The sequence below is a fragment of the Vicia villosa genome, linkage group LG4, assembly GCF_029867415.1.
Source record: "Vicia villosa cultivar HV-30 ecotype Madison, WI linkage group LG4, Vvil1.0, whole genome shotgun sequence".
Taxonomy (NCBI): Eukaryota; Viridiplantae; Streptophyta; class Magnoliopsida; order Fabales; family Fabaceae; genus Vicia; species Vicia villosa.
The window spans coordinates 173,521,813-173,536,103 of record NC_081183.1 but is presented as its reverse complement, the minus strand read 5'-3'; the positions used below and the strand labels follow the sequence as shown (position 1 = coordinate 173,536,103).

The 14,291-nt window shown below is 34.2% G+C and overlaps 1 protein-coding gene across 1 annotated transcript; it reads right to left on the bottom strand.

Annotated features, from left to right (window-relative positions):
• Nucleotides 1-254: 254 nt before the first annotated feature.
• Nucleotides 255-11,765, bottom strand: LOC131595991 (uncharacterized). The gene is made up of 10 exons (XM_058868532.1): nucleotides 11,475-11,765; nucleotides 11,048-11,295; nucleotides 7,772-7,805; nucleotides 7,034-7,167; nucleotides 4,892-4,958; nucleotides 4,522-4,621; nucleotides 3,368-3,531; nucleotides 1,815-1,861; nucleotides 1,672-1,722; nucleotides 255-1,183 (listed from the first exon to the last, which is right to left on the bottom strand). The coding sequence occupies exons 1-10, from the start codon at nucleotides 11,551-11,553 to the stop codon at nucleotides 662-664; spliced, it is 1,446 nt and encodes a 481-aa protein (XP_058724515.1). The 5' UTR covers nucleotides 11,554-11,765; the 3' UTR covers nucleotides 255-661.
• Nucleotides 11,766-14,291: the final 2,526 nt, after the last annotated feature.

Genomic DNA, 14,291 nt, shown 5'->3' with positions numbered 1-14,291 from the left:
AAATATGAAACTATTATTATTATTATTATTATTATTATTATTATTATTTTGCTATAATTATTTGATAAAAGAATAAATAAAATGAATGTGATTTATTTTTGTTTCCTTATTATGTGTTAAATTTGAAATTATATTTTGTCTTTAACGAGATAAAAAATTAAGGGTTAAATAATCTTTTGGGGCAATTAAAAATAAACTTCAACATCCATGATAAGTTAGAACTAAAACCATATTATTGTATAGCAAAATCAGAATTTAATCACAAGTATAGCAAATAACTTAAACTAGTTGTCAAATTCGGTCTGTTTTTTACATTTAGCTAAGCACTCAGACATACATTCTCCCCCACAATAACAAATTCTGGGGTGAATATGTACCCATAAAACATAGGCATTACACCTCCCATGCGCCTCCCTGTTCCTTCAACTTGTAATCTTTCTATAAGAGATCCGCAAGAACATTTTCATCACAACATATACTAAAAAAATTGCAGGTAATAATAGTCTAAACTTAAGTCACAATAATGTGCTTCAGTAAATTACACATCCAAACAACAAGATATGTAACCTGTAAAAGTATGGTTGCCTCGGTGAAACAATAGTAACTCAAAGTTCTGTAACCTATGAGAGTCTTTACAGCCTCAGAAGAATGCTTCAATAGCTTAGTTTGGTGCTGTTCTTTCATTCAATTGATCATGTGGTTGTCCAGGAGGTGCATTCCCTGATAACATATCCATCATATTTTGAAAGACTCTTAGTTCCTGAGGGAGTTGATCAGAGTTTAAATCAACATGTCCCCCAAATTGAACTTCTGGTTCGTTAGCTTCACCACTATTGTCATCTTCTTGACTTCCATTCATTTGATCACGAGGTTGCCCAGGAGGTACATTCCCTGAAAACATCCCCATCACAGATTGAAAAGCGCCTCTTAGTTCCTGAGAGATTTGATCATGGTTTACATTAACATTGGCCCCAAATTGAATTCCGGGTTCATTAGCTCCACTGCTATTGGCATCTTGTTGACTTTCCTGAGAATGTGAGCCCTGATGCGCATTTGTAGCCGACATGAACATGCTTGCCAGATTGCTGGGGTTAAATTGCATTGAGGCAAATGTAGGTGGAGCTGCATGGCTTGTTGAACCCCTTGCAGAATGGTTTTGGAATTCTGGAGACGATCTCGAATTCTTTAAAGAATAAAATGTTAGTTTGCAATATACAAAAGCAAATTGAAACAATGGAGAGTACAATGAAGTGAGTTAACAAGCTATACTGCATTCCGATACTACATGTTTGTTTCTAATATGAAATGCAAATAGCCAGAGTAAATTCATAAATCTAATTTGATACAGAAAGGTAAGTGAAGAAAATGCACAGGGGATGGCTAACTAAGTGAAAACATTTGTACGTCTCCTAGTCCTAGGAACTGTGGGGGTTGAATTGAAATGAAAGATAAGTTGTGAAAGACAACAATAACCAGTAAAATCAGGTTATATATTACATCAAATCTGCCAAAGTTTATCCGGAATGATTTCCATCAATTTCTTCACTAAAATAATTATTTTTGCAAGAAAAAAGAGAAGACCCGTTAATTAGGACTGGTATGATATTTATTCCAGACACAGAGAATCCATAATACTGATTTTACTGATTAAGGAATTGATAATAACAATACCTGATTGTTATCGGCATGATGTTGCTCTTCCATCAACTTCTGCACAGCTACCTGTGGTTATCAAGAGCATTATGATTTATGAATTATGACCATATATGAAAAGCAAAACAAGAAGAGAAAGGAAAATGAAAAATAGAACAAACCCTTATATTTTCCTTAACGGTCTCATTATTGGGATCCAATTGCAAGGCTGCAAAGACAAAGAATCATGTTAGGGCTAAATAGCATGAGTTCTTAGATTCAACGCTTCTATATTCCAACCAGCTTGGTTCTGATACTCATAACAGTATAATAAATCAACAATGGTTTGAAATTCTCTACACTCCTTCTAATAATGATTTTTAATAATTAATACAGAACAGAATTTTTATGAAATCAATTCTCTATTTTGTATTCCGACAATAATGTTTAAAACATGCACCTGTAATTGTAGGAACCCCAAGCAATAGAAGCTAATCAATCAGTAGTTAATTGAGTTTTGACTTTTGAGAAAAACAAGTTTTATTATCGCTGAATCAATAAGATGATATGCACCATTTCATCTTAATTTGTAACACCAGTTGAAAATAAAGTCAACATTCTCAGGAGGAATCCCACTAAACTAACTATGAGCAGTGCATGACGCACATCGGTATCTGACACTTGTATGACACCCGTATTACACGTGTCATAAAAGTCAAACAAATATCGAAAAAGTAAGGCAAGTGTCTCAAGAAAATGAGTTATATTCTTTACTTCGACACTCTTTGAATTAGTGTCCGACACCTGTATGATATTCATACAACACGTGTCTAATAATTAAAAAAAAACCTGTTTTTTTCTTTGTTTCAACTCACGATATACATTTTCTGGACAAATCTTACACATTTAAAACGGTTAAACATGTACTGAAGCAATCTTATCAATGAAGAATTAAAGATATTAATTTTGATTAGAATATTCTAACTCATTTAATAATAAATGATAAATGAAAGTCAAGCATTGTCTTATACTGTATGTAGCGGTGTCAGTGTCCTATGTTTTTGTTGGAGATTCCGCCTTCATTGCGGCCTGCCCCTAGTCGCCTAATTATGGCATTTGGCTTGCCTTCATTGCAGCCTCCACCACCTTCATTGTGTTGGATTTGAAGGGGTGGATTTAGTCTCACGCTGTTTAGAGATATGGCATGAGTAGTGTTTATAAAGTTTGGGCAGCCCTCACCTTACAAGTCGGTCAATTTTGTAGGGATGAGTTAGGTCTAACCCACACATTCTAAAATGGTATCAAAGCCTGTCCTAAATATGTTGGTGGGCTTCCCGCATCGTCCACGCCTCAGGCTCATTAACACTTGAGCGTGAGGGGGGAATTGGAGATTCCGCCTTCATTGCGGTCTGTCCCTTATCCCCTAATTACAGCATTTGGCTTGCCTCATTGCAGCCTCTAAAACCTTCATTGTGTTGGGTTTCAAGGGGCAAATTTAGTTCCACATTGCTTAGAGATATTACATATGTAGTGTTTATAAAGCTTCGGCGGCACTCACCTAACCTTACAAGTCGGTTTTGTAGGGATGAGTTAGGCCCAACCCACACATTCTAAGAGTTTTTAACATTATCGGTATTTGTGTTGGGTTGCGGTGTCTGTGTCGGAGTCCGTGCTTCATAGTCATTAAGGATGTCAAGCAGAATACAACAAAATAAATTAATATAATACTTCAAACCTTTTTGAAAACCTTTATCAATAGCATCTCTGTATTTTCCTTGTGCATAATAAGCTAATCCCAAACGACTGTATGCCTTACTGTAGTACGGATCAATCTCGATAGATTTATGACAATCTTCGATTGCCTCGGTATATTTGTTAATCTGAGTATAAGCAGCTGCCCTGATATATTTCAAAAATATTAATTCATCCTCACAAACACACAGAAAAAGAAAAATACATTTGAAACTAGAGAAATGAATGTCTGCATAGGATCATGTGATCCACCTCACTCCCTCAACCTCTCCTATGTATTTTTAGGAGAAAGGGGATAAAATCAGCCAAAACCTAATTTCCCAAGTTAAAACCTCCATTAGAGAGGCCTGGCACACCGAGTTTTTAGCCCGCACCCCCTCCTACAGTACATATTTTATTCTTCTTGCCGACGGTATTTTGTGCCATCTCTCCTCTCTTGTCTGTTTTTTGGTCCCCATGTTTTGTTTGATAAGAGAGGTGAAACATAACTGCCAAGGTTGACAAGGAAAGTCTATCATAATAGGGGATGAGCGTGAAATTGAAGAGATAGTTTGAGACACACAGGCAGAGGATGAAGATGGACTAATTGATGTTGATCTTGGGGATGATGAATGAGGCATTGGACACTTGAACTTTGTTTTCCTTAGTTCTTCTCTAAACTCTAAAAACTATAGATATTTACAACCTTCCACAATTATTTGGTAAGACATACTTGGTACAGCATACGTAGATTACTTAATAATATTTTCCAGCTCAAAAAATCCTAAAACTACCCTAAACAATGACATAGCATCCCACAAAAAAAAAGGTCAAAGTTTCTGCTCAAAGTCTTAAAACCTAACCCCACAACTAGCACTTGATATTAGGTATTAGTTATTTATTAAATATAAAGAAAACTAGAACCAGAGACATTTATTAAACGATTAATAATTACATTTCGCGTTGAAATTACACATGGTACGAGTTTGGGTTATGTACTATCTTTTCAAACTGCGTATATGGAGACAGGTACTATAGTACCCTACCTAGACCCTAGCCTAAACTACCCATTGTCATCCATATATACACACACACAAGGCTATAATAAAAATAGTATACCAATACGTAGTTGATAAACAGTACAGACAAGTGGAATACCTGTTGCAGTAGTAAACAGCATTCTTTTCATTTATTGCAATTGCACAATTATACAACTCAACTGCATCATTGTATTGCTTGGATTGCATTTCCTTGTTACCTGAGTGAAAACCCAACTTAAAATATTAGCTGGTCTTATGAAAATCCATCACTGAAGATACTCTTTAAGCAAAACATAAATCAATCTAAACTGAATTCTATTTAAGCAAACCCAATTTATGGTGCAATGTAAGGACGTTTTTGCTTTCAATTTTTACCAATGAAGGATCTTGAGTCATGTATGCCACAGTGTGTCGTAAGAGATAGGGACTAGGGAGGAGAGAATTCAAAGGAAAAGAAAGCTTCTTGAGGTCAATGTGATTTATCATACCTAGTGCTTTTAGTGAGTCAGCCAAATTCTTCATATTAAACTGCAGATACCCAGATTTTTCCATCTCCTACAAAGAAGCAGACTTCATCATACATAAAACATTTTACTGAAAATTTGGTTTTGATAAATCCATCAATTAATCGTATGATTAATCCATGTAGCTAACCCCAACTAGTGACAAAGGACATGGCTGATGTGCAATTGAACAGAAATATCAGCAAGAAATTACATACAATAACAAGCAGCAGCTGTAGTGGAAGAAGAAATAATAATATTCATGTCAACAACTACCTTGAGATACCTACTGACATGAGAATCTAATGGAATAAAATGGATAAAGGTACAATCGTAGTATGAAAGTCATGTACTAAAGTAGCATCGAGCATAAGTTGAAGAAATGAAACCCAAATGAAAATAATAGATCAAATTATTATTTGAGTGGTTTGAGATGTGTTTGTTGATTTTAAGTTCCGGAATGAAACATTATTTCATTCAAACCCTAGTTTAGGAAGTTCAAGGCAAGAGCCATAGATAAGATTATGGACTTTACATCACTATCCATTTTGATTTAGTCCCTCTTTTTGCATACAAGACATGGCAAATGGGAGCTAACCCAACTAAATTTTCTTTAACAGTCTTAGTAGTTTAAATAGTACCATGAAATCTAAGTTATTTCGCTTTTAAAACCCTAATATTTTAAGTCTTATCTTCTTCTTCCACCCTTGGTCGATCCCTCCCTCCTGCCTCACCTCTCTTTTGTTCTTCCATTTTTGAAGAGCGAAGAAAGTCTTCATTAACTAATACCCAATCCAATAGTTTACAATTTATATTCAACAACAGCATTCTAACATTGTTCAACTTTCATTCAGTTAGAAGAAGAAAGGTAGGGAAGAAAACTTCATTTTCATTTTCCTCTCCTCGTCTCCTCATCAGTTCGAGCTCCCCGTGTCCTTCCTAAAGAAATCACTTTGTTGATTTGGAATGCATTGATGATGCCATGGTTGGAAGCAAGGAGCGCCACAAATAAGTTTAGATAGTTCCGTGCATTGTATATTTGATGTGGATGAAACTAGTTTGGGAAAATTCAATCATTTAGTTTGAAATTGATGTTGGGTGTGTTGAAATGTTGTGAAATGAACTAGAGTGAGGAATGTATCTATTATAGAAAGAAATTCCACTTCAGGTTATTACATTAGTGGGAAAATTTGGTAAATTGCAGAAGTAAGAACAAGGGAGTAATGCGAAATTTGAATTTAGAGCAACAACAAAAGGAATTTGAGAAAGGATTATAGATTTACAGAGTGGTAGAGAAATTCAAGAGGACGGTAAAACTTCTATTGGAACTATATTGAAGAAAAAACTAGGGTGAGGAATGTATCTATTATAAAAAGAAATTCCACTTCAGGTTATTACATTAGTGGGAAAATTTGGTAACTTGAAGAAGTAAGAACAAGGGAGTAATGCGAAATTTGAATTTAGAGCAACAACAAAAGGAATTTGAGAAAGGATTATAGATTTACAGAGTGGTAGAGAAATTCAAGAGGACGGTAAAACTTCCATTGGAACTATATTGTGACAGCTGGGCCACAATAAGTACCGACCACAATTCTATTCATCGTGATAGGACAAAGCACATTAAAATTGAGCATCAGTTCATAGAAAATAAATTGGAATCTAAAATTATCTGCTCATCTTCTGTGCCTTCCAATCAACAAATAGCTAACATCCTAACCAAGAGCCTAGCAAGACAAAGTTTCAAATTTTGACACGTAAATTAGGCATGATATGTCTCTATACACCAACTTGAGAAAGTGTAGAAGATAACTCAAATATCCTTGATTGGGCAGATCAGCATTTGATTTAATTTTAATTTTAAAGGTCATTTTATATTCCTTTTTTATTCAATCGATCCATCAACGAACATACTTCAATGTAATTATTCTGTTTAAACAGAGCATATCCAGCTGAATAATACACAACAGTATTTTGCCTGTTAGTTTCTACATGTATTTTACCCACTGAGTGGAAAATGTCTTTGTTTGTTGTAGCTGTAAGAGTTTAAATCACTATTATGATAAAAGACAAGGCATGTATGTTGAAGCAAAAGAACAGATCAATTTTAAGTTCATGATAGTATCATACCGTAAAACCATTATCAAATAAGCGAGATGCTTTCTCCAATTGCACTATGTCATCACTTCCATCAATATTGGTCCTGAAATAGCGCTGTTTCTCCAGAGCAGCAAAGAATTGTCCACAGAGTTCATCTTTAGACACTGTCAAAAGTTTTAAGAAAATATCAAGATAGTCCACCTTCTACGAAATATCATACAAAAGCCAACCAAATCCAATTTAGCATTGGACTAGACTAAAAGAGGAAGCCAACTCTTGTGCCAAAAAGTTATGGTGAAAAATATCATTCTATGTGCAATATTCTGAAATTTTAATCATTCACAATCAGATAAAGCATAAATAATGTAATATGTTAAGAAATTATTTTTCAAAATTCATTACAAAATTTAAACATTTTGACCCCCAAAAGTACCACCAAGCACCAATCAACAGAAAATATTAGATTGAGAAAACTTGTCATGCAAAAGAACAGAAAACGATTTACAGTATTTACTAATATTTATAGTAATGCTTGCCCAACCAGTCAAACACTAGAGCATGCTCATGGTACCACAAATAAATAATTAGTCTCATAACATTTAAACAAATAAATGAAATTAAATATTACAAACTATAAATCTTTCCAGCAAGAAACATCCTCTCAGTGAGAACCTTGAGATGATAAATTTTAAAAAAAGCATTCTCTGCTACATAATTATTTATGATTGTTCAAATTTTAAATAAAATAGAGGGAACAGATTTGCTTACCGGAAATGTCAGGGTCCTCCGTCAAATCTTCATCCTAATGAAGACACATTGAGAGATAAATCAGAACATAAATTTCAATACAATTTGAAATTTATGTGATGGAGTGATGTACTTCTAGAGCAGTGAAAACAGAGTAGAAAAAATATGAAATACTTCACAGTCAATGTGACAAACATTTGTAATTAGCTTAAAGTTTAAGGTGAAGAAGTCAGAATACCAACCAAAAACTCTCATGATATCCTTATTATATCTTAAAACATTTTAGAGTACAGTAGTTTATATCTTAGAGTACTTTTTGGAACATTTAGTTACCTTGTTTTTAAAGAGGATTTAATAGTCCGGTATGAATACAATTGAAAATTGGCCTAATGTCTTTGTTCCACGTATTTCATCTCAAGAATAAACAGACTTGGTGGGTATTCTAGAAGGAAATTATACAACCATCTAATAATGCATTGATTCCTATACATTCATATCATAACCAAATCAGGAGCTAAAAGGAAACAATACATACAGCTGAACACATCAACTCTTCCCCTAAAGTTGGTGCATAGATATCTTACGTGCCAACTTGGACATAACTGAATCAAATGGACCAGTACAGACTACATGGGTCATCCTATCGGCTAGTTGATTAGCACTTTTAATATAGGGTATCATGTCAGCATTTAAGTTTAAGTCATCTTTGATGTAATAACTGTCAAGTTAAACATGCTTAGTCTGATCATGTTGCACTGGTTGGTTTGTATTTTGTAATCCACAGTGGCAGCCGTGTTATCTCAAAAAGGTGCATGATAAAGAGTACAATATAACGGCTAAAAGTATCGTCAAATTGCAGCTGTAACATAGTCGTAGTGAACTTTGAACAAATAATTATTATTTTGCAATGCACGATCTAGTACAAAGTGTTGTCCAATAGTGGCTATAGCACTATAGTGTAGCAGAATTTGAACAAACCATTAATTTCCGCCACGGTTGACAATATTGGCATCTACACTAGACCATGACACTGCATTTTGTTTCTTCTCCAACTCACCTCGCCAAATTGCCCCCATTAAATAACAAAGACCTGATGTGGACTTACTGTCTAGTTTAGACCCATTAAAATCAGAACTAGTGTAACCAACAATGTCTATGGAATGTGGTAAAGATAGCAGCAGAAAATAACTAATAGGGTTCTGCGCAGTGAAAGATAGCAGCAGAAGTTTTTTTTTTCCCCAAAGCTGTGATACCAAAATGAAAACTAGGCTGAATAACTTTATTCTATATATCTCATGAACATTTATCGAGTACAGAATCAGGTATTCTAATAAGGACAATAATAGAATGAAGCTAAGTATTAATTCATTGATTCTAATTAATGCATAACCGAAACAGGAGATAAAGGAATATACAATACAGCTGTACATCTTAACTCAAAAATAAGGTTAGCATTGTATTTCATTTTATACAGAGTTACCAATAGAAGATGGCGGAAAAATAGTTAAACAGCAAAAACCTGCCATGTGAAATAGCATATAGCGATGCGGGCAAATAGCGGAAGCCACATAGTGGTTGAAATAAATTAATTATCAATCATTATATAATGAAAGGCGTGTGGCATACAAATAAAAAGGGAATGGAGGCAAAGCATTGCTTACATATTGAAGGTTTACATATTACAGAGAATATAGGAGTAACACTGACTCTTTAGTTTTTATATTTTCGTAATAGGTGGTGATCGGCACACATGCATATTTTTCAGTTTTATTATAATTAAAAACCCTAAAAATCTCATTTCTTGGCTATTGCCGCTATATCAGCCAGCAGAAACTAGAATAGCAGTCAGTATTGCCCTAGTAGCAAAACTATGTCAGCGCCGCACTTTTCATAACAGATTCATTAAAATCGGATTTGCTAATAGCGCCGCTATTGCCAATTCGCTGCTATACGACAACATTGATTTTATAACATATATTACACACCGTATGTAAATATTATATTCTATTATTTAATTCTTTCCTCCTGCTTAATCTAAATCCTACAATTTCAACATTGAAACTATATTTAATAGAATAAAATTTACAAGTGAAACCGGGCAAGGCATAATTGAAGGGTTGGGTACATGGTAAAGCACCCAGTGTGCCCTATACATATGCTTTAACTTTTAAAGAATTTTGATATCCTAAATAGCTAGCCCATTTACAAAGGCAACACTTACTTCTATAATCCACATGCATTCTCTCTCACTGATTAACAATTGAAGGGTTCCATTATAACTGCTACAAAGCTGGCACATGTATATGAGAAAGTTTTCTTCTACAATTGTATTATTACTTAAAAAGGTAGGTACTACTGCAATCATCGTTCTCCACATTTAACGTAACCAATTTCAAAACATGATTAAGTTGAACACTATAGTTATGGAGATAGTCATTAAATTGTCATTAAACATCAACTAGTAGTAGCAGAACTAGAAGCTATACATATTTAACCTTACGTACTGCATGCTCGCCAGTTATAATCATGAAGAACAATTCAAGAAAAAAACATGAATTAAGAAGGACAAACACAAAATTGTAATCCACCAAACAAGTATGGGAAAACACATTGACTCAAATTCTCAATGAACAACAACTAAAAATACAAACGGGTCAGTAAAAACAAATACACAAACGAGGCTTCTAGGGCTGACATGGTCCACGGTTGATTATTATTTTATTACTCACAATTGTAAGATATACTATTTTACTAAACATGTTAAATTGTACTCCCTCCGTCCTAAAATAACTGTCACATTTAGAGAAAAAAAATTTGTCCCAAAATTTGTCACTATAGATTACCAATACAATTTTATATTTTATCTTCTAATTGTACTCTCTAATAAATACTCTTAATTTATTGTTTTCTAACTTAACATTAGTGCTAATTTAAATACACCAATAGTTATTCAGGATAATTTGGTAAAGTCACTATTTTCTCTTTCATTAATTACTGTTTCTTAATCTGTGTGAAATGTTCAATAGTTGTTTCTACCCGTCACCAACTATGAAGCACGGACGCCGTAAACGCGACATTAATCCTGACACCTCGACACTAATAATAATTTGAAAAAATGAAAAAGAAAAAAAAATTAAACGTAATTGTTATGTCACTATTGGTTTCCGACACCGACACATCTTTTTTCATAAGTGTCGGTAACACCGTCCACCCTAAACACACACCTAAATAATCAATACATAACGAAGTGAATCAGCATGACAATAGTGAAAAAACAAAAGGAAAGTAAGAATTTACCATGGATCCCGACGCCTCAGGATGATTTTTATCATCAGCAGCATCCGGACCAGAAAGTGAACTTGAAGAAGCTTTCATACAATCTGCCCTACTAACTCCACATTGCTTATTTGCATCAAAGGACTTGAATATATCAATCAACGAATCAGGTTCACCAGATACAGAAGACGAATTAATCCTAAAAGCCTCTACCAAACACTCCCTAGCAACCTCAATTCCTTCAGCATCAACCCCAGGGCTAGGTTCAACTACTCCACAAAATTCAAAATAAAAAAATAAAAAAAACATTACTACATAACAATATCAACAAATCAAACAACAACTTTCAACCTATTGAAATACCTAAAAATCAAAATTGAATCGGTATTATACATGATTACGTAATGAACAATGTAAATAAAGTTAAGAGAAAGAGAATAGTACAAACCTTGGTTGAGGAAATGGAGGAAAGAACGAACTATGCGACGAGAGAGAGGGGAATCGGTGGTGATGCGATTGTGAGACATGGCTTTGGGAATTGAAGAAGAAAGTTAGATTATTAAACAGTTCATCTTTTTATTCTTGAGAGTTTATATGTGAGAAATGGTTCTAGAAAGTTCTCACGAGAAGAAGCGAATCAAGCTATAGTACAAGTAGAGAAATGGAACTTCAATGTAAACATGAAAACCCCAGTAACACTAAAACATAGGCAAAACGAATCATAGCTATATTATTTGTTTTTGAAGGAATAATATTGGGATTGGTATAAAAATATAAATTGGTGTATTATTTGGTCCTTTAACTTAATTTCAGGTTGAGTTAAGTTCTTTATGTAATAAACATTTGTTTAATGTCTGTAATGTGTAACTCTGTTGGTCAATATCATCCTTTCTGTTAAAAGTTATGTATTTCTATTAGTTTTTATAAGGATGGCAGTCCAGCTGGACTTTTTAAGCTGACATGGATTTATGATAATACATTTTGAATAAAAATTAAAAGATTTTGAAACGTTTCATTTTGACGTCACTTGCTTCATTTTGACTTTACTTGAGCTCTGTGAGAAAACCATAACGAAGTTATCTTCACACCATTTTCATTGCTCTCTTGCGTTCACAAAGGTATGTTAATCTACTTTCATTTTTTAGTTTGTTTGTATCATACATCTTCGTTCGTCTTCCAAATGACCCATAACTTTGTTAATCTTCATTTTTAGGGTTTGTGGAATCTTCCTTGCTGATACTTCCTACAATATAGAGAGGAATAAGAACTTCGTCCATCTACTGTTGTAAGATACGAATAATCAAACTTTTGTCTATAAAAATACAAACTTTTTAGGATTTTTCTTTTTCCTTATTTGTATTTCTCATTTAGATACTTTATCTAAGTCATGGATAGTTGTTTTCAGTGCATTGTTCATCTTGGGGGTGAGTTTGTTGAGTTCATGAAATTAGGTTATAGAGGCTTAGAGGAAATTTGGGATGTTGATCCTGATTTTTGGAGTTATTTTGAAGTGTTGGGTGGGTTAAAGGATTCAGGTTATCCCACTATAGAGAGCCTTTAATATTATGATCAAATGGAGTGTAATAACATAGTTTTGTTGAATGATGATAATGGAACTAGAAGGATGCATACAATTGCTGAGTTGACTGGGGAAGTGCATTTATATGTTATGCATCCTATATTACAATTTACAAGCTGGTTTTTGGAGTTATTTTGAAGTGTTGGGTGGGTTAAAACCTTTAGAAAAAGATCTAGAGCAATTCACACAAGATCTATCCAAGTCTAAGTCCGAAAAGAGAGTAAATAATGATTATATTGTATCGGTGATGTAAAAATTTTAGACTAGGGTTATGAAAATTTATAAACATTGGTAGAAGAGCAAGAGGCAAATAAAAAAGTGGTAGGGGAAGTATAATCATTATAAAAGGTTTATACGACGACTCTATAACACTCGAGTGACTTGCGCGAACCTTACTGAACTTGAGAAATACTCAATGATTTCTTATTCCACTGTTTTATATTTGACTATCTTAAATTTAGTTAAAAGAGATTTGGTTGAATCTAAATTTGAATGCTTGCATTTTTCGGAGAACACCTTAATTATATTTAAGTGTAAACACCCTCTAGGAAATATAAAGAATCGACAAATGAAAGTAATTGAAAACACTGACATGATTAAAGACTTTTAATTCATTAGAGAAATTGATATGAGAAGTAGGAAGAACATGAGGATCAACTATGATTTCATTTTCAGTAATGATATCATTGGCAAGGACCATTCCCACAGTACCAGCTTGAAGTGCTTGTTCTCCCTTTAAGGTTAAATTGTTACCATGAACAACATAATTAGGGAACTCTTTATCCATCGTGCTAACACCAACAGCAATATACCAACTAGGGAACTCTCTATCCATCATGCTAGCACCAACAATAATATACCAAGGAGCTAGATTTTCTACGATAGCCTCATTCGGTCCACCATTTCCAGCAGAACAAACAACAACAATACCTTTCTTCGCAGCATGGAAAGATCCAATAGCAACACTATCATTAAAAAAATTAGAAGCAAATCCACCAAGTGACAAAGACAGAACATCAACCTCTTCATGGATTTCCATATCAAAATCTACAAGTATGTCTGCATCAAAGCACTCGTCACCATTAATCGGAGGCCAAAAAAATTTGTATGGCGTAACTCTCGCTTCCTGTGAACCAAACAGGATATAACCAAACCATTTGTCAAAGATAATGCAAGACCATCATAATGAAAAGAACGGCATAAAAACCTCCTCGCCATACTTAAGAAGCAATTTTGTCAGCCCATGAGTTCCACCGGGATAGAAAAGAAACATGAAGTTTGTTGGTAGCAATACCGAGAATGTGTTCGTAGTCATCTTCCCATCATGTTCCACACTTGTGTTTAAAGTAATAATAGTCTCTCTGGGAAGGTAGAGGAAAATGAAGTCTCGATCTGGCATTTGATCAAACAAATGGTGAGTTGGTTCAACTGGCAGCAGCCAGCAGCGAGATTGGTACCATGATTGAATCAGGTGGCTCGGGCAGTTTCAATGGTGGTGGCTCCGGTGGAACTCTTTTTCTGTGCATTCTTCCTTTTCCTCGTTTGTGTTTATCAACACTAAGTTTATTCAAAGTGAGAGTTCCAGTTGTATCACTGCAAAGAACATCCATTCCAAATATTTATTCAATAGCAGCCATTCTCTTTGTAATAGCACCTTGCTGTGAAAGCATATGAGAGCCAGTTGAA